At 49.3% G+C, this 21,335-nt stretch overlaps 1 protein-coding gene and 1 pseudogene across 2 annotated transcripts in view; one reads left to right on the forward strand and one right to left on the reverse strand.

Annotated features, from left to right (window-relative positions):
* The window catches only part of LOC311187800 (heterogeneous nuclear ribonucleoprotein A1-like 2), a 585,205-nt pseudogene that overhangs the window by 201,100 nt on the left and 362,770 nt on the right, over positions 1–21,335 (forward strand). The window lies entirely within an intron of this gene.
* On the reverse strand, positions 6,059–7,020 carry LOC311187802 (large ribosomal subunit protein uL23-like; the record flags this gene model as incomplete). Its single annotated transcript, XM_084259145.1, has 2 exons — positions 6,769–7,020; positions 6,059–6,283 (listed from the first exon to the last, which is right to left on the reverse strand). Exons 1-2 carry the CDS (start codon positions 7,012–7,014, stop codon positions 6,059–6,061), a joined length of 471 nt encoding a protein of 156 aa, XP_084115271.1. The 5' UTR covers positions 7,015–7,020.

Below are 21,335 nucleotides of genomic sequence, written 5' to 3' on the forward strand. Positions count from 1 at the left end.
TCTTAGATAGAGAGGACATGTTCAGTGATAAACCTATAGCTGGATGAGCCGCCACCCACCTCAAACTACATTTTTCCAGGTCATAAAAGAGATGTAATAATTACTTTTCTGATTAGTAAAAGGGTAGATGCTTAGGACAGGATTACCTCTTCTTAGATCAGGGAAGGGGGGAGATTTAGGCAAGAACAGAAGCTTCTCCTCAGCAAATTTCACTGAGCAAATTTCAAGTACTCTGCAAGGCAGAACATGGTGTATGTTCAAGAGGCCAGTTTTTTTTTTTAATTTTTTTTTAATAGAGGCATGCTTTATTTATTTGTTTGCTGGTTTGTTTGTTTGTTTTGTTTATACATGCACTGGGTACAGTCAGAAGTGCGGGAGGGAGGGAGAGAGAATTCACCAGAGCCAGAGCAGGGAGCAGAGCAGGCAGAAGGACCGAAGTACACTGCTGAGGGGAGCAGCGGGCGGCAGGAGAGGTCTGCGCGCCATGTGGGACCCTCCTCCGGTGGCCGGGGAGCAGCCGGGGATCGAACCGGCGCCGCAGAGGCCGCGCGCAGTTTCGCAACCCAGCGCTCAACCGCTGCGCCACCGGGGAGGCCCCAAGAGGCCAGTTTTGAGACTCTTGGGGTGGTCTGGGAAATCTTCACTTATCTCTACAGATTCAATCAACCTTAATTTTTTTTTAATATTAAATTTTATTTTTATATTCCCCCATACAATTGCAAACGCCCCATTCTGACCCCAATCCTTCCCCTCCCGCCCCCCACCCCCCAAAAAGTGTCTCTGGTTCATAGTTTTTTTGTTGATTTTGATTTTCACTTTCTTATATTCATTTTCCTGGTCCCTTATTTAAGTTTTCTAGATTCCTGCTATGAGTGAGAGCATCCGGTATTTTTCTTTTTCTCTCTGGCTTATTTCGCTGAGCATGATCCCTTCCAGCGCCATCCATGTTGCTGCAAATTGCATGTGTTTATCTTTTTTGAATGCTGAGTAATATACCATGGTATATATGTACCACATCTTCTTGATCCAGTCATCTATTTTTGGGCATTTGGGCTGTTTCCAAAGCTTAGCTATTGTAAACAGTGCTGCTATAAACATAGGGGTGCAGGTGCTCTTTGGAATTGATGTTTCTGTGTCCTTTGGGTAAATACCTAGGAGTGGAATTGCTGGATCATATGGAAGCTCTATGTTTAGTAGGTCCAGAAATCTCCACACAGCTCTCCATAGTGGTTGGACCAGTTTGCACTCCCACCAACAGTGCAGAAGAGTTCCTTTTTCTCCACACCCTCGCCAACATTTGTTGTTGCTAGTTTTTTTAATATGTGCCATTCTCACTGGTGTGAGATGGTATCTCATGGTAGTTTTGATTTGCATTTCCCTGTCAATCAACCTTTCTTTTAAAACTTTGTGTCATAATTATATTAAGGTAGGTGGGACTTCCCTGTCCAGTTATTGCATCTTCTTTATAGGCTTTACAACAACAAAAACAACCCCCAAAACATATTGTTCTAGTCAACGCATGCACGCATAACCCAAGTGGGTCAACTTCACTTGGGATTGCTCACAGAAAATCTTACTCAGAAATTGCTAGCAAGTGCAATTCCAACCTTCCTTTTGAAATACTGTGTCTTCAATCAAGGTCAGTGACTCTAGGGGAAGGAATTCGGCTCTTTCTCACATCCTTCTCCCCTCAAGAGAATATCTGAAGCACTATTATTCACGCTGAGCTTATCTCAATTACTTTTTCTTTATTTTTTTAACAACCTGGATGTCAAAATGGTCTTTACTCACTCAAATCTATGGTACATTATGTTTAAGGAGCTGACCATGATTTCACAGTTCTATCATCATGGAAAAATCCCCCAAAGGCAACCCATTAAGAATACTGGACCAAGGTGGTCCAGTTGCAATGAGTTGTAGTCAAAGAAACATATTCAAAAGATATCAAATAATTTTATTTATTTAAAAGATTATTCAAATGGGTGCAGGCCAGAGGGGTGTGTGTGTGGAGTGAGAGGATCCACCAGAGACAGAGTGGGGAGCAAAATAGACAGACTGACAGAAATACATTGCTGAGGGGAGCAGTGGGTGAGACAGGAGAGGTGTGCTGTGCCATATGAATTAGCTCCCTGGCCGGGGATCGAACTTGTGCTGCAGTGGCTGCCAATATCTTCGTAGTGCTGAAACTTAACTCCTTGAGCCACCAGGGAGGCCCTTAGATGATAGATAATTTAAAAAGGTTCTCCACTTTTCAAAAATCTTCTGGGTCTCCCCGGTGGCACAGCGGTTGAGCACTGGGTTACGAAGCTGCCCGCAGCCTCTGGAGCACCGGTTTGATCCCCGGCTGCTCCCCGGCCACCAGAGGAGGGTCCCACATGGCGCGCAGACCTCTTCTGCCGCCCGCTGCTCCGCCGCCCGCTGCTCCGCCGCCCGCTGCTCCCCTCAGAAGTGTACTTCGGTCCTTCTGCCTGCTCTGCTCCCCGCTCTGGCTCTGGTGAATTCTCTCACCCTCCCATGCTTCTGACTGTACCCAGTGCTTGTATGAATAAATAAATAAAATAAATCTTTAAAAAAAAATGATCAAAAGTGAGACTTTAAAAAACAAATCTTCTATCCATTTCAAAATCTGGAATGGAATCCAATTTACACTCACCAGCAATACTTTGTCTATCTTTTCTTACATCCCCACCCCAATATCTCCAGAGCCTCTCTTTAGTTTTTATTTTTTTATTATTTTTTAATTTTTAAAAAAGATTTATTTATTTATGCATACAAGAACCGGGTTACAGGCCAGAGGGGTGGGGGTGGTGGTGAGAGGATTCACCAGAGACAGAGTGGGAAATGGAACAGGCAGACGGACTGAAACACACGGCTGAGGAGAGCAGCAGGTGAGACAGGAGAGGTCTGCTGCACCATGTGGGTCACCTCCCTGGCTGGGGATTGAACTCGTGCTACAGTGGTGGTGGATTGTTTCATTGTGTTTATGCTTAACCCTTTGTACCACCAGGGAGGCCCCAGAGAGCCTTTTTGAAAATATGCCTTCAAACACTCCTGCTGTTTTCTCTGCTCTGTAAAGTTTTTTGACCCCTTATTATGTAGATTAGTTAGTAACTCTCTATTTCCATACTTCCTTTTCTTTGTCCACCTTCCAGATGTTGTCTTCCTTAGTTTATTTTCTATTTCTGCATCATAAAAGTTCCAAGAACTCACCTTGGTTGGAACCTAGTTTACTGCTTGGGGTTGCTAAGCCGGAAAGATTACTTTTCTTTACTTCCTTGGGGGCAAAGAAAAAACAATCAAGAACCTAGATCCCTTAATATATATATATTTGCCCTTTCTTGTAAGCAACAAGAGATAAAGTATCCAGAATCCAACCCCTATGGCAACCCTAATAATTCCACCTGTCACTTGCCCCCATGGGACTGCTTTTAACAGACCAAACTTGCAGGAAAGTCTAGCCCATATCACTCTCTAAAAGATAATTTATTGGGTTTTGAAGTGCAGAAAGATTAAAGAAGAAACAAGACCTATTACTCAATACCCAGATAAGCTCTTTTTTTTTTTTTTTAAGATTTATTTATTTTTACACAAGAACCGGGATACAGGCCAGATGCGGGGGAGGGTGAGAGGATTCACCTGAGACAGAGTGGGGAACAGAACAGGCAGACTGACCAAAACACACTACTGAGGGGAGCAGTGGCGAGACAGGAAAGGTCTGGCGCACCATGTGGGTATCTCTGTGGCCGGTGGGTATTGAACCGGCACTGCAGAGGCTGCAGACAGCTTCACAGTGCTGCACTCAACCGCCTACACCACCAGGGAGGCCCCCTAGATAAACTCTTAATGACAGCATATTTTATTATAAAATAAATACATGCATATGGTCAGAAAACTCAAAACAAAATAGAAGGCTATAAAAGAAATGTTTCCCTTCACCATTCTTCTTCCCAGTTTTCTTCCTCAAAGGTGAAGAGACTAGCAGTTTGTTCTATATTCATCCCAAACATGTTCATGCATATACTATCATCTTAAGAGGTCTACACAATAATGAGTCTGAAATTTCTTTTTAAATTAAGGTAGAAGAAAACTCGTGACAATATTTAACTATATCTGATTCTTAATGCTCTTGCAGAGAAGAAATGGTTAAGAAATACCCGCACGCTTTTGTGTTTTGAGAAATGGTTACCACAAAAGGTCACCCCACCCTCCACCTTCTCTCAAATCAGATGAAATTCCCTGTCCACCTGTCCTTGGGCTCCCTTGTTTACCTGCCTCTATAAAACCCAGGCCTTGGGGCCTCCCCAGTGGCGCAGCGTTTGAGTGCGCACTGCGAAGCTATCCGCAGCCTCTGCAGCGCCTGTTTGATTCCCCTCCGGCCAGGGAGCAGCAGACCTCTCCTGCCTTGCCCGCTGCTCCCCTCAGCAGTGTCCTTGGGATTCCCCGCCAGCCAGGGAGAACCCCACATGGCACAGCAGACCTCTCCTGTCTGCCTGTTCTGCTCCCCGCTCTGGCTCTGGTGAATTCTCTCACCCTCCTGTGCCTCTGACCTGTACCCCAGTTCTTGTATAAAATAAATAAATAAAATTTTTTTAAAAAACCCCAAAAACCCAGGCCTCATTTTTTCCTTCTGAGATGTTCTTCCACAAAAAGGAACAGTCTCCCTATTGTAATAGCCTGAATAAAAACATCTCATTAATTGTCTAGCACATTTTGTCTTTCACATTAATGTCAAAGAAAAATTATTTCCAGTAATTGCTAAGGAGCAGTAAGGAAGACTTTATTAAGGAAGATTTTATTCAAGCATCTTCTGCAATGGGGTTTGCAGCAGGAGAGAGATTGCACACCAAACATAGCAGGGCAAGTCCAGAATTTGTAGCTAAGGAGGGGGATGGGTATCAGAGGGTGGAAAATTACTAAGAGAAAGTCTCAGGGGCAAGTGAAGATTCTGACTTAACAGGATTCTTGTTGAGGTCAGGCTAGGATGATCAGATACCTGGGGTGGTGGTGGTGAAGAATTTAATCAGATAATTAAGGTGATCATATATTGGGTGTAGGGATTCTTGCTAAACTGATTAAGCAGGATTTTTTTTTTTTTTTTTTGCTAAAAGAGGGCAATGCAAAGATGGACAGGTAAATCCAAAGGTCAAGGCCTGGTTGAGAAGAGAGTTCAGAGAAGCCTGACTAAAGTTTGGCGAGGGAGAAAAAAAACTCCTCAATCCTTCACAATTGAGGAATTCTGCTTTCTTTCTATAAGGAAAAAATGCAAGCTAACATAAGGCCAAACCTGTGTGTTACTTTTAATCTTAGTTTTTCCCAACTTCTAATATCAAATTGCAAAAAGTGAGGAACCAGAGTTTTGATCAGGACCTCCAAGTCTGTACAGATGCGTTCTTAAAGTCTTTTAACAATGTCATATATCCACACTAAGTCTCCAGACTGGTTACTAATCAGCAAATCCAGTAACCTTCACAAAGTGTGATAGAAATTATCACTATTTTTTACAGGATTACCCCTGCAGTTTACCTCTCTTTCTAGTATTATTCTTATAACCCCCTGGGCCAACACTTCAAGGTTCCCTTGCTCCACCATTTTTTCTGTCCTTATTGGCAATGACAATGAAAGGCTATGCAGAGCACTAGAAATAGCACAGGGTTTAGAGCCTAATCCAAGTTCCAGTACTAATTTAGATCTTAACACAAATGAAGAGGACTGCATTATCTAAAAACGCCAGTTGCCAAGCTTATCTTTAATGGCATCAACAAGGGGTCACAGGCAGTCATGTTTGGAGTGGTCTATGGCTTTTATCCTTGCTTCCAAACAGTCTGTTCTTGGCACAATTATCAGAACAATCCAGTTAATGAGTAGACAATTTATTTTTGCTCCTCTCCTAAATCTGTCATTACTTTCTACTTCACTGAATAAAGGTTCTTATTATGGCCTGCAAGATTGTACATAATTTGACTTTCTCCCTCCAATACTCTGCCATCATTTCCTAACATTCTTTTTTTTTTTTTAAATGGTGAAAAATTGTATTTAGAATTAGCCAGCTGGAGTCAGTTTAGATGATCCCAATTTTGTTGGCAACATCCAAAGCATCATAGTCAGAAGCCAGTCGAACATAAGCCTTCTTCTCTCCATCAGGTCTGATCAAGGAATTGACCTTGGCCACATTAATGTCATAGAGCTTCTTCACAGCCTGTTTGATCTGGTGCTTGTTGGCCTTGACATCCACAATGAACACAAGTGTGTTGTTGTCTTCTATTTTCTTCATGGCTGAGTCAGTGGTAAGAGTGTTAGGGGGAAATGATGTCCTGAGCTAATCCCATATAGGCTTTGTGGACCCCACCCCCACTCCAGACTAAAGCCATCAAGACTCTGGGAAAGACAAATCCCATCACCACCAAGGGAGGGTGGCTGGGACCTGAGGGTGGAGTTGGGCAGCCAGGTTGGATATAAAAACCAAACACGTGGGCCTTGGGGTTTCTGGCTCACTGTCACTCGCCTCCTGGCTTCATGGCTCCTGGCTGGCGGCCAGCTCTCAGAGCGCCATTTTGGGATTCCTGATCGGCGGATCGGGTAGGACTCATTTAAAACTTTGTCTCCCACTTTTCTCCCAGAGCTGTACATTTCCTCATTTCCCCTTCCCTTGTAAATAAACCTTTTATTAACCTTTCGCGTGTGCCTGCAGTAGAGCATTGATAAGTCCTCTTAAGCTCGTGGGTGAGGACCCACAGTCGGGCACCCTGTTGTGTATCGGGGTTACTCTACAACAAGAGGGAATTTGATGATGGCATAGTGGTCAAGCTTGTTTCTCTTGGGAGCGCTCTTCCGCGGATATTTGGGTTGTCTTCGGAGTTGCAATGTCTTGGGCCTCCGAAAAGTGGGTGAAGTGCGAATCTTCTTTTTCCTATGGCTGTGGACACCTTTCAGCACTGCTTTCTTGGTCTTCAAAACTTTTGCCTTGGCCTCGGCTTTGGGAGGGGCAGGGGCTTCCTTCTTTGCTTTTAGCGCCATCTTCGTGAAAAGCCATTTCCTAACATTGTAATGACCTCACTCTCATGACAGATGTTGGGGCACAAGGGAAATTATTCTGTACTCCTCTGGTTCCTTCTTGGGCTGGACAAGTAATCAAAACAGCTTACCTATGGAAACTTAACATGGACTAGACCAGCAATATTTTTCCTGTGTTCTGGGACCTTGGGCCTTGAAGAAAAGAGAGGGGGAGACCTCACAGGACAAACAAGGAGGGGGTGACCTCATCCTTACTCTGAGAGTAAAGATGAGATTCTTGATAGAGCGAGCATGTTTACTGACAAACTTAAACCTGGATGAAACTCCCGAACTACATTCTTTTAGGCTATAAAAGGAGAGGCAGTGATTGCTTCCTTGATTAGGAAAAAGGATAAGAAGCTTAGGACTTGAAATCTTAGCATAGGGAAGGGCAAAGAATTTAGGCAAGGACAGAAGCTTCTCTGCAGGACCCTCACTGCTCTCAACCCAAAATAATCTGTATTTTTTTTTAAGATTTATTTATTTATGTATATAAGACCTGGGGTGCAGGCCAGAGGTGCGGAGGGTAAAAGATTCAGTAAGGACAGAGTGGGGAGCAGAACAGGCAGATTGACTGAAATTCACTGCTGAGGGGAGCAATGAGCGAGACAGGAGAGGTCTGCTGTGCCATGTGGGTAGCTCCCTGGCCAGGGATAGAACTGTGCTGCAGTGGTTGTGGACAGCTTCATAGTGCTGAAACTTAACCTCTTGCACCACCAGGGAGCCCTCGAATCATCTGTATTCTTTTTTTTTTTTTTAAAAAAAGATTTATTTATTTATACAAGAACCGGGGTACAGACTAGATGCGCGGGAGGGTGAGAGGATTCACCAGAGACAGAGCGGGGAACAGAACAGGCAGACTGACGAAATACACTGCTGAGGGGAGCAGTGGGCAAGACAGGAGAGGTCTGTTGTGCCATGTGGGACCCTTGCGGCCGGCCAGGATCAAACCAGCGCTGCAGAGGCTGCAGACAGCTTCACAGCGCAGCGCTAAACCGCCTGCACCACCAGGGGCAGCCCTAATCTGTATTCTTTAAGGAATGGTATTTAACCTCCAAACTATGCCTTCAATGACCTCTAGTTTCCATACAAGGTTACAACAGCCCCACTGTGGACATATCGAGAAGAGCCTAGGGGGAAACTGATCCTACCCAGGAACACAGGCCTTCCAGCTATTCTTTAAACATTCCTCAGGGACTTGTCATTGTTCCTCTCACCTGCACATCTCTCTTCAGATAATCAATCGATCACCTAGCTTGTTCTTTCACTTTCGTCAAGTCCCTCCTCAAATATCACTTCCTCAAAGATGTCTTCCTCCATAGTCCTGTATAAGAGATAAGCACGCATTCCATGTATCCTGCAACATATTATATATTCCCATTGATTATTATTAGTGTTTGTTTTCCTCCATTAGAATGAAAATGCATTCGAGCATATTATCTAGTCTATTTTTGTTTGCTTGTGTACTACAGCACAAGGAATGGTGTCTGGCACATGGCAGGCAATCAATAAAAATAAGTTGTGTGAATCAGGGAAAGGAGGCTTGGCTTCACCTTGCCATTTCCACAATATCCAAAGAGGCTGGATGTAGCACACCCGTGCCTTCTGCCTCAGGGCTGCGGGACAGGCTCAGGTTTGGTATCGGGGAGAGAAGGGAAGTGAAAACCTGGGCGCCGAGGACCGAAGAGCCACGGGGATCACTGTTGCCACGGGCACAGGCCCACACCAGGGCTAATGGCAAGGAGAGCACCCCCTCCTGGGCGGAGAGGCAGGGGCTCGGGCAGGGGGCCCCAGGGACCAAAGGGCCTTTCCCTTTCTGTTCTGAGAAAACAGACCGCTCCTCAGTGGCTCGGCCTTATAAAACAGCCCGGAAGCAAGAAGACTCAGAAAACAAACAATGGGAATGACCGGGCAGCTGAAAGCAGGCATTTCCTTCTTTTTTCCCCTGGAAGTTTCCCTTCAGAATCTCTCTGTGTCCCCGAGCCCAGTAAGTAGAGACCCCACGGGTCATTTGTCCATGCTTCCCCCTTCCTTCCTGTGTCACTCCTCCCAGGGACATGTGCGTGCGCGTGTCGGTGCGCGTCTGTGTCTGTGCCTGTGTCTGTGCGTGTGCGTGTGCGCTTCCCCCACACATAGGATGTGGGGACGGAGCAAAGGCGCGGCCTTGCCCAGGGCTCTTGCTCAGTGACTGTTGAGCTAATTTTCAGGTCAACGTGGCACAATCACAGCTCAGTCTTGAGGGGCACCTTGGTCCGCTACACGGGGAGGGGGGACAGAAAGCGTGCTTTTCAGAAAAGTTGGGCAAGTTTTGAGGCCGTTTCTTGAGGCCTCATGTCCCTGCTTTGCCTCACCAGCAAGAGAAAGGGCGCCAAGGCCATGTGCAACTTCTGCTCAGAAGAACCAGCAAAGCCTCAACAACGAGTTTCAGGCCCCAACTCCTTTGAGCAGCCCTGGTCGGGGGAACCTCTGCTCCTAGCCCTGCACGGAGAGGCCCCGAATTCCCGAGGATCACCACCCCCTCCCACCCCCGCCCGAGGTCCCTGCCTGACCCGAAGAGGGGAGACGAACTGCCCTCCAGGGCCACCCGCCCAGCCAACCCACTGACTCCTCTGGAAATGGGCCCAGCCCAGGACTGCCCCTGAGCCCCGCGAAGGGCTGCGCTGGGTGCTGGTCGCCATCCCCCTTCCTTACCCGGGGTGGCGCCCAGGGTGAGTCTCGCCGCCTGGGCAGCTGCCGCTTACCTGGGCTGCAAGCTCGCCGCGGGGGGCCACGTGCACCTGTGGGCTGTTCCCTCCACGGAGTCGCCCTTTGGGAAGAAGTGAAGCCCTAGGGAGACTCAGCCGCTCCCGAGCGGGCGGGGAAGCCCCGGCTCCCGGGAGCCGGACAAGCCCCACACCCCTCCCCAGGGGCGCGTGCGCACGCGCGTGTGTGTCTGCGTGTGCCTGAGCGTGCCTTGCTTCCCCAGGAGTTCGCTGAGGGCGGGCTGCCCGAACGGGTTCAGTTCGTGCCACAGCCCTGCTCCTAGGTGACTGGCTCTCCTCTTCACCATCACCCCATGGCCCCTGCGCGGGAAAGACCCCTCCTGAGGAGGTCCCAGCCCTTCCCTGCCCCAAGCTGCGCCCCCTGCCCCAGATCTGCGTGTCCTTGACAGAGTCCCTGGCTCCTGGCCTGCCAAGTGGGGAGGAGGGTACGGGCAGGCAACAAGGCGGCCTGTTCACATCCCCATCGCCCTGAAGCCTGAACACGGCTGGGCCCTGAACTCCTGGGGATCAGCAGGTGGGGCTTGAGGGCTCTGGACCCCACTCTCCCACCACCGTGATCTGAGTTGTGCTGATGAAAATGCCTGTTGCCCACCGTCCTTCTGGGACTGTCAGTGTGCTGACCCAGACCCGGGCCTCGGTCAGAGGAAGCCAGGCTCAGAGACACTAGGAAACAGGCAGGAAGACCCCTCTGATTGCAGAGATAATTAAGACCAGCAACCATTTACCAAGGAATGTTGTGGGTCTCCCTTTCCTGGAGATCATGGAAACGTGGAAGCGAACGGGCCCCTGGAGATCATCTGGCCCAGCCCCTTCATTGTATAGACAAGGAAGCCCAGACCCACGGGGAGGAAGCTGCCTGCCCAGGGTCACAGAGCAGCATGACGAGCAGCAGAGCCCCAGCCCTGCCCCAGCACTCCCTGGGCAGAGCAGATTCCGGGACTCCGAGCTAAAAGGCCTGTCTCCCCAGGACAGCCCAGCCTCGTCTCGGGCATCTTTGCTGCACAGAGGAGGACGCCTGGGCCTCTCGGGGGTCGTGGCCCATGGAAAGGGAGGTGAGGGCAGACGCCCTGTCCTGAGGACGCCCTGCGCGGGCTGCTCCCCAGACAGCTGCCCGGCCTCCTCTAAGCACAGGAGCACACAGAGTCACTGTGCAGTGGCAGGTGCTGCGGGATCTCTCCACAAAGTCTCCCCTGAACTGCAGCCCTCTCACGTACAGACGGCCCCTCACTCAGGTCCCCTGGCAGTGGGCCCCCCCTCGGGGAACCACCCTCCCCCCCTCGGGGAACCACACTCCCCTCGGGGAACCAATGTCCAAATGGCTCTGGGCCAGGCAGCTGGGGAAGGGGCCACATCTATCCAATGCCAAGGTCCCAGCTCTTGTTATTCTTTTTTCTTTTTTAAGATTTATTTGTTTATGCATACAAGAACTGGGGTGCAGGCTAGGGGCCTGGGGGTGAATGGACTCACCAGAGACAGAGAGTGGGGAACAGGATGGGCAGACTGACTGAAATACACTGCTGAGGGGAGCAGCGGGCGAGCCAGGAGAGGTCTGCTGCGCCATGTGGGTCACCTCCCTGGCTGGGGATTGAACTCCTGCTGCAGTGGCTGCGGGTAGCTTCATAGTGCAGCGTCTTAACCCCTTGCGCCACCAGGGAGGCTCCCCCAGCACTTGTTAGCGGGTGTCAGAGGGGTACCCCAGGGCCCCCAAACTTGCACGCTCTAAAGGGGTCTGGCCATCCATGTGCGCAAAGACAAAGCAGACTCAGTGTGAAAGAACTTTAATGGGATTAGTGTGCACAGAGAGAGAGAGAGAGAGAGAGAGAGAGAGAGAGAGAGAGGGAGAAAAGGATTATAGTTTCCCCAAAACACTCAAAGTTACCTGTCCCCTTGTGGGTAAATGCCAATCCAACGGGGTGGGCCAGAAGTGGGGCCTCTGAGGCCCCAAAGCTTGCTACAGGTCTAAGGGACCGACTGGTAGTGGCAGGGGCAGGCAAGTGGAGGAGGAAAGGAGCAACCCCAAAGGGCCCCTCCAGACAACGGCTGCCACCGTGAGCCTCTGCAGTGTCTCTCACCCACGCGTCTCTCCCAAGTGTGTCTACGTGTCTCTCCTCCACGCATCTCCTCCAGTCTCCTAAGTCCCTGGTGCAAGTCCAAAGCCGAGAAGCAAGGGAAGCCTTCTCCGTCACGAGTGTCTCTCTGAGCACACCTGCCTTCCGGGTCACAGGGCTTCACCCGGCCATTCAGCTGTGCCCATGTCAAGTGGGGTGGGGAACACGCTCCCTCCCCTAATACACTCGGGAAGCTTCTGGGGGAAGAGACTGAGGCGCAGGCACCCCTGGCCAGACCCTTGGGAGAAGTGGGCCAGGGCGACTGGTCAGAGGAGGTAGACTGGCAAGGGTCTTTGCCAGATGCTGGGTAGAGCCTGGACTAGGAGGGCGTGGGGGGGTGAAGGCCTGCCCTCCTGCTCCCTGAAGCCTTGCCTCCCCTTTCAGGGGGCAGGACTGTGAGGGTACCAGGAGGCGGTTGTCAGGGCACAATGCAACTAGGAGTTTGGACTGACTGTAGGTCCCAGCCTGGAGGTACCAGGTGCCTGGTACCTGGCCCGGTGCCTCAGGAGCTGGGGGACCTTGAACTCTTCATTTGCATCTCAGTCTCCATCTCAGCATCTGGAACTAATAACCCCTCAGGGAGCTGGAGAGAGGGGTGGGGGGTCCTCAGGAAGACCCTGGGATCAAGGGTTTCAGGATATTTTCAGTTCCTTGTCTTTTAGCATATTGTGGGGACCCACCAGGAACCCCAGAATTGCTATACAGGTTCTCTTTAAGTGGAAGAGAGTTGAGGTTCAACAGGTATTGGGAGAAAAGCCTTCTTGGAACTTCCCTTATCTGACTAAAAGCAGCAGCTTCTGGGAACTGGGGCCGCCACAAATTCCTTCTCAGGGTGGAGCTACTCCCAGAGGGTGACCACGAGTAAGACCTCCCCTCAAACCTTCTCCAGGGGGCTTCTGTGGCCCTAATGGGGGCAGAAAGGCCAGTCATCCAGCATAGGCCTCATCACAATGTTTCTAATCAGGTGTTTAAGTGCCCGAGAACGCACTTCCCTTTCCAAACAGTGGAAAAGTCCTTTATTTCCTCTGTGGCAGCCAGCAAGAAGGCCTACAAGCCCCAATTCCAACCGCGCCCCTGTGCTGCTGTCGCCGAGATCTCCGTGGAGGTTGCCCATGCGAACAGACCTTCCTCCTGTTGGTCTTTGAGCAGCTGGGGCTGCCGGCCCTCACCAACGCGCGGGAGTGGAGAACAACGGGTCTCCCCTGTATATTCCTAAAGGGGAACCTATTGATTGATGCGTGGACCTTGCTTGTTCTGACTCAAATAAACTGTAGAAAAGGCCCGCGTAAGCACCAGCCCTTCCCGACGTCGAGGAGACATTTGAAGCGTGAGCACTCACTGGGTCTGAGGTGACGGAATCGGTGCTGGTGGCCTCAGCGTTATCAACTACAGCGCCACAACAAAGCTGTTTTTTTTTTTTAAAAGAGAATTCTTGCATTTCAGAGCCACATCCTGAAATGCAGACGAGGACGTGCTGTGGGGCCAGGAGCTGATGCGCGGCGGGGCTGCGTGACGTGCAGCGGGACTCCTGATGCTCTTCTCCCCGTGTGAAGCTTGGCATCTTCCGTGACCAAAAGTTCTCAACATGAAACGGAAAGGGCGGGCCAAGGAGGTGTTTACCTGAGTGTGGCTCCGCTGCCCTCGGAAGACTTTTCATCACAGAGGCCAAGAGTCAGCCTTCAGGAAAGGGCTGGTGTCTGACTTGTGAGCAACAGGGCATGGCTGGCAGGGCTGCGCCTGGAGACAGGCTCTCCCTCCCTCCTGGCAGCCCCCTCATTAGGCAGCATCTGTGCTGCTCCTCTCAGCCTGCGGCAGCCTGTTCCGTTGCCAGGCAATGCAAGCCCGAAGCCAGAGCCCTTTTCTTGGGAGGAAGAAAGAGGGAGAGGGAGACCTAGCGGCAAGGCGAGAGGGGGCAGCTGGGGAGAAGCTGCCCAGGGGGTGGCGTGGCCCTGCCTGGCAGCCGGGTCCGGGGGGGGGGCACAGGGTGGGGTCCCATGTTGGATGCCTGTTTCCCACAGCCCCTACTTTCTGTGGATTTTTCCTGGGGGGCAGCCCCGTGGCCAGAGCTTGGGGCCCCACAGCTGGGGTGGGGCAGCACCAGGTGCACATCCTATTGAGTCCAGATCGCAAAGAGATACCAAATAGCACCTATTCCTACAGCGGAATTCTAGACTGGCCTCTCTGGGGACTCTCGGCAAGAATTGCTAGTACTTAAAAAACAAACAAACAAACAAACAACGCCACCACATTCTAGGAAAGCAGCCCATCCAACAGAAAATCTACTGGTGATCACCCTGAGCTCGGGCCATCCCACAAGGCAGGAGGACGGAGGCCTCTTCTTCGGGGTAGAAAAACCTACCCTCACTGTCCTCTGGGGGAAGCAGAAGCTCCTGGTGCTGCACACGGCGGGGGTCATGGACGCTGGCTATGTGGGGAAGGCCCCTGTTCCGTGCTGGGCCAGACCCAGCTGTGACTGAAAGGGTCTGGTGGCCAGACCCTGTCTCTGACTCAGTTTCCTGATCTCTACAAGATGGGGTTCTCTTGTGCAGTCTTTTGCCTCCCTTTGGGCTCACATGGGCTGGGACCTCAATGTGCCCCTGGCCCCCGCCCTGTCCAGGAATGTTCTCAGCCAGGGTGAGAGAAGCCTGGCCCCCGCCACTCCTACCTAGCAGGCCAGGCTGGAGGAGCCAAAAGAGCAGTGCCCTCTGTTTCTCTTTGGTGGGGCCTCTCCCTACAGCCACTCTGCTGTGATATAAGCTGCCTCCTGCTGGCCCGAGGGGTGCCATTCAAAGGGATTCCAGGCAACTCCCGCCCAGATCTGCCTGCAAGACCTGAGATCTGAGGGAGGAAGGGTGTCTACTCTGTGAGAAAAACACGGGGAGGCCAGCAGTTGGGAGCTGAGGAGAGCAGGGCCCAGACAGCCTCCTCTTTCTGCAGCATCTTTATGGCTCCTGGTTGCTAGGAGCAGTGCTTCTGTTGCTAAGCAACCGGAGCCTGGTGGATGAAAACCAATTTCCTGAGCTCACTGGAAAGGGGAGGGAGAGAAGGTGCAATGCAGACGCCATGGGGACACTCATCCCTGCCTCCAGGTTTTGGGGGGTGGGGTGGCTGGGCAGGATGGGTTGGCTGCTGAAAGGCAGGTGAGGCACAGCTGGGAGCAGTAATCCTAGAGACAAGGTGGGGGGAAGTCTAAGGGGAGGGCTGTGCACCAGGTACTCATTACAAAGTCCAAAAGACCAAGAGTGAGACTGGCAATTAAGATGCCAATTAGAGCACTAATGAATGCTAATGCTGCTCCTTTATGAAACCCCAGGAAAGGGCTGCACTCTCTGGGGTGTTTCTGAGCCACAGGAAGGGGCCAGACAGGACCAGGCAGGGTTTGTTCTCCAAATATGGGAGAATTCAGAGCATTTTAGGGTCCATGGGCCCTCAAGGGGCCTGAGGTCCCACGTCCTGCTGAATGACAGAAGCCTCTCTCCCTGTGGGCCTCTGCTCTCTGCCAGAGAGTAACTGGGGATGATGGGGGGGGGGGTGCGCGCACTGCTTCCTGAGACCCTCCTCTCTCTATCTCATCCTTAGGAAGTGCTTAGTCCCATGCAGCCCAATTCGGGCTCCCTGTACCTCCTTCCCATGGGGACAGAGGAAGCTAGCCCCATCTGCCTTGCATTTTGGGTGCTGGAGCCTCTCTCCCTAGTGAGTTGGATCCGTGGGCCCTCACTGTGATTTAATTGGTGCTCTTTCATCCTCCACCTTAGCCTAGGCTTCAACCTCTTAAAGGAACAAGACACTAACAGGAACAAATTTTCAAAGAGTGTCCAGGAGTCCATTCTTTCTCTGAACCCCAGGTTTCTCTTCCAAGTCCAGTAACCTGTCAGTAGACTGGTGTTTTGCCTTCATGCTGGGTTTCTGTTTTAGGAAGCGCTGCCTGGTGCTGGAAGTGGAGGGTAGCTGGCTTTCTCTCTTCTGGGTGTCTGTGTCCTAATTCTTTTTTTTTTTTTTTTAAAGATTTATTTATTTATTTAAACAAGCCCTGGGTATAGTCAGAAGCGCGGGAGGTTGAGAGAATTCTCCAGAGCCAGAGCGGGGAGCAGAACAGGCAGAAGGACTGAGGTACACTGCTGAGGGGAGCAGCGGGCGCGGCAGGAGAGGTCTGCATGCCATGTGGGACCCTCGCCTGGCCTCGCCCTGCAGCCGGGGATCGAACCGGTGGTGCAGATTCTGCGGGCAGCTTCTCAGCACAGAGCTCAAACGCTGCGCCACCGGGGAGGCCCTGTGTCCTAATTCTTAATGTCTTTGGGCCTTAGCCTCTGCTTCCTATGCAGGATTTCTTCCTACGATTGGGTTTGCCTGGTCTTGGCCTAGCTCAGCCTGACCAGCAGACCACCTCCCCCATGCCAGAGTTCCACCTTACAAGGACACATTCAGCTGTGCTGAACATTTTGCTTTTCTCTAATATACTTGCTATCATGTAGCATAGGATTTTTGCATTTCTTTATTTTTCATTTATTTCCATTGTGATAAAAGTTCCAAGACAGTTGAGATTATTTCTGTTTTATTTATTGCCATATCAGTGTATTGAATAGGCCTGAAACCTAGTAGGTGCTCAACAAATGTACGCAGAATGATGAATATGTGTCACATATATAGACAAGCTCCTTATATTCTCAGACGGCATGAGAGCCAAGTTAAATTGCTGACTGAAAAGAAACAACGTACAGAAAAGTATGTTTTATATGGTAATGCTTTGTGAGGACAAAAGAGAAATGTATCAAAGGGAAATTAATTTTTATAAATGCCCAGAATACCACTGGGAAATTGGTTAGTATGGTTGCCTCTGGACAAGAGAATTGGGTGTCTGAAAAGACAGACATGGGTACATACTTTCATGGTATTCCTTTTTGTGTCTTGAATTTTTTGAAAAAGATTTGTGTTCTATTTATTTATGTATCCAAGAACTGGGGTGTAGGCCAGTGGTGTGGGGTGGGGTGGGTGAAAGGATTCACCAGAGACAGAATGGTGTGCAGAACAGGCAGACTGACTGAAATACACTGCTAAGTGGAGCAGTAGGCAAGACAGGAGAGGTCTGCTGTGCCATGCGTGTTAGCTCCCTGGCCAGGATAGAACTCATACCGCTGTGGCTGGAGATAGCTTGATAGTGCTGAGACTTTCACTCCTGAGCTACCAGGGAGGCCTGTGTCTTTTGAATTTTGTACATTAACATGGATTACTTAAATGTTTTTGTTTTTATTAAAATTTAAAATGGGGGCCTCCCCGGTGGCGCAGCGGTTGAGCGCTGGGTTGCGAAGCTGCCCTTGGCCTCTGCGGCGCAGGCTCGATCCCCGGCTGCTCCCCGGCCACCGGAGGAGGGTCCCGCATGGCGCGCAGACCTCTCCTGCCGCCCGCTGCTCCCCTCAGCAGTGTACTTCGGTCCTTCTGCCTGCTCTGCTCCCTGCTCTGACTCTGGTGAGTTGTCTCACCCTCCCGTGCTTCTGACTGTGCCCAGTGCTTGTATAAATAAAAATAAATAAATAAATAAATAAGTAAATCTTAAAAAAAAAAAAATTAAAACGGGCCTCCCTGCTGGCCTAAAGGGTAAAGTCTCAGCACTATCACTGCTATGGCCTCAGTTCCATCTCTGGTGAGATAAACCTTGTCATCCACTATCATTGGGAGCGTGAGTTAGTATGGTATTTCTTGAAGGTAGAGTATCAATATATACCAGAGCTTAAAAATATTCATCCTATGAGCACCCACCTCTAAACAGTCCAAGGACAATATTACAAATGTGTATCATGTTTTTTTTTTTTTAAGATTTTATTTATTTATACAAGCACTGGTTACAGTCAGATGTGTGGGAGGGTGAGAGAATTCACCAGAGCCAGAGCTGGGAGCAGAACAAGCAGAAGGACTGAAGCACACTGCTGAGGGGAGCAGCGGGCGTGGCAGGAGAGGTCTGCGCGCCATGTGGGACCCTTGCCAGCCACCGGGGATCGAACCGGTGCTGCAGAGGCTGTGGGCAGCTTCGCAGCCCAGAGCTCAACCGCTGTGCCACCAGGGGAGGCCCCATGTTTTTTTTTTTTTTAAGTTTTTATTTATTTTTGTGTAGAAGATCTGGGGTGTAGGCCAGAGTTGTAGGGGGTGAGAAGAATCACCAGAGACAGAATGGGGAGCAGAACAGGCAGACTGACTGAAACGCACTGCTGAGGGGAGCAGCGGGCGAGACAGGAGGGGTCTGCTGCACCATATGTGGGTCAGCTCCTGGCTGTGCATCGAACTCAGGCCCTAGTGATGATAGCACTGAAACTTAACCCCTAGACCACCAGGGAAGCCCTCTGCACATCTTGTTTTATGTATAAGGATATTTTTCATGGCACTGTTTAAAATGGGAAAATATTTTGAAATAGCATAAATGTCCAGACCTCTCCTGTCTTGCCCGCTGTTCCCCTCAACAGTGTATTCCAGTAGATCTGCCTGCTCTGCTTCCCACTCTGTCTCTGGTGAATCCTCTCACCCCCCCTCCCATACCTCTGGCCTACAACCCAGTTCTTGTGCATAGATAAATAAAAAATAAATCTTATAAATAAATAGTTCTGTGATTGAGCATCATCATCTTGTAAGCAGGACCTGAATGCTTGACCTGCACTGGAAAGTCAGCTTTGGCATTATGTATCATTGACATTCTTCTCTTTGGATCTGAGCAGGAAGGAGTCTGTCTCACAGGTCATGGCGGTCATGAGCAAACACTTAACTGAGATGGTATCGGCAATTGCCATCACACAAAATATAAGGCCTTTCTCTGTCTATTAAATTCTGGGGCTATATTTGGAATTTAGAAGAGGATCGATTCAAAATCTGATGAAAGATAAGAACCTAAGTCCCAACCTCCCATATTGATAAGGGAGGCCCAAGATTTGGTAGGAATGTTTGAATTTTAGTGCCAAAACATTCCTCACCTCCAGTGCTGGCCTGTGTTTATCAAGGAACCTGTCTTTTTCTTTTCAGTGGAGACCTGAGCAATAACAAACACTAGCTGAACTTAAGGAGGCTGTTACTTTGGCAGCCCCACTAGGGCCTTGAGAGGAAGACTTATAGTTAGAAGTTTTAGTCACCTCAAAATTTGTTTCTTGCAGCCTCTGGACCAAATGAACATGTAAATGCCTATGCTGAGACTTTTGGTGTAAGTTTTCAGACTCAGACCACAGATATTCACCAATAGAGACAACTCTTGATAAGTTGAAGGGTAACTTACCTGATTTTCCCTTGTTGAAACTGAGCACTTAGTGAATCTGAAATCTTTACTGGGGGAGTCCCAATTATCCTATGGATCGTGATTGTTATGCCCAGAAAAATGGAAAATGCTCCCTATACAATTTAATGAGGCCTCTTTAAAATGGAAATAGTATTTAAAGAATTGAGCTAATCCTAGCCCTACTGAGTGTCATAATTCCACGAATAAATAGCCATATATAGTGCCACTGAGGTTAACTTGCCAAAACCCCCAGAAATGCCTCCATCTCTTCTTCTATGGGGACTGGAGGAAGGATGGTCAGTATTCTCAGAGCAAAAACAATGATCTGTCTTTACCAATGAAGTGAAGCATAGGAATATAGGGAGACAGACAATGAGCTGTCACCCTATTTGAATGCTCCAATTTCCATAAGAGCAATTGAAAAAGTACTGAATGGGCAGAGCTGCATGCAATACTTTTAGCAATAGAGTATGCCTTGACAAATGTTTTCTGAAGGTTCTTATTTTTACCAAATCCTGATTGATGGCTAATAGGCTTGATTAAGACTTGGGCAAAATCAGGGCCTCCCTGATGGCGCAAGGGATTAAGCACAACACTGTGAAGCAATCCCCAGCCTCTGCAGCACAAGTTCGATCCCCCGGCTGGCCAGGGAGCAACCCACATGGCACAGCAGACCTCTCCTGGCACAGCAGACCTCTCCTGGCTCGCCCACTGCTTCCCTCAACAGTGTGTTTCGATCAGCCTGCCTGTTCTGTTCCCCACTCTGTCTTTGGTGAACCCTCTCACCTCCCCCCCCCTGCATCTCTGGCCTGTACCCCAGCTCTTGTATGCATAAATAAATAAATCTTTTAAAAAAAAGACTTGGGCAAATCACAGCTGGAAAATACAAGGTTGAAACATTTGGAGTAAAGAGATACAGAGAAATGTTGGCTCCCACTCTGCTGATCTTTGTGTATCATACCTACCTTGGCTCATACCAAATCAGACAGAGGAGGCATGATATAAAACAAAAGCTGACAAACTAACCAGACCCCTAAAACAGATAAGACACTTAAAGGACTGAGTCCCCAGAACTTTGGGACTAGCCTCACTCTTGGTGTGTACCTAAGATGTCAGGGCATTTGGGTATCATGGAGATATAAAAATGGAAAATTAATAAAAGAGTTGACTCAGTAGAGAGGTATTTATAAAAGCCATTAGAAATTGTGTCAGATACAAGAAACCTAGACTTGCAGAGATTTAGAGAAGGGCCGCATCAAAACTGACAAATCTACTTTACTGGGCCTTTCCCTGTAGCAGCAAGTCATTAAATATTCCTCAGCAATGGTAGATAGCCAAATGGGCCTTCTATTGGATTACCCATGTAAAGTACTAGCCTCTCAATGTTATTGAAAGGTTTCCAAAATGACTTTTTTTTTTAAAGATTTATTTTATTTATTCATGTATACAAGAGCCGGGGTGTGGGCCAGAGGTGCGGGGGATGGGGGTGACAGGATTCACCAGAGACAGAGTGGGGAGCAGAACAGGCAGATTGACTGAAATGCACTGCTGAGGGGAGCAGCGGGCGAGAGAGGAGAGGTCTGCTGTTCCATGTGGGTGAGCTCTCTGGTCAGGGATCAAACAGTGGCTGCTGATAGCTTGATAGTGCTAAGATTTGACAGAAACCCTTGCGCCACCAGGCAGGCCCCCTAAAATGACTTTCACAGCTTTTAGAAGTACTTTAAGTTATATATCAGATCAAGGCTACAATTTCACCACAAAGGGAATGCAATAATGGGCAGTGCAAGATAACATTGCTTGGATTTTTCACCGTTCCTATCACCCGACTGCAGCAGACATCAGAGAAAGACATAATGGGCTTTCAGAAAAAGAGCTATCGAGTTCACTTGAAGAACAATGGCCTTCCAAGTAGCCAAAATTCTGCTCATAGCTCTGCTTACATTAAGTCCACCCCTCTCCCCTTTATGACATAACTATGCTTTATTTATTTATTTATTTAATTTAAAAAAAGATTTATTTATGGGCCTCCCTGGTGGCGCAGGTGGTTGAGCGCAGCGCTGTAAAGCTGTCCATAGCCTCTGCAGTGCTGGTTCGATCCCCGCTGGCCTCGGAGCAACCCACATGGAGAGCAGACCTCTCCTGTCTCGCCCTCTGCTCCCCTCAGCA

The sequence above is a fragment of the Talpa europaea genome (genome assembly GCF_964194135.1).
Source record: "Talpa europaea genome assembly, chromosome: X".
NCBI classification, from domain to species: domain Eukaryota; kingdom Metazoa; phylum Chordata; class Mammalia; order Eulipotyphla; family Talpidae; genus Talpa; species Talpa europaea.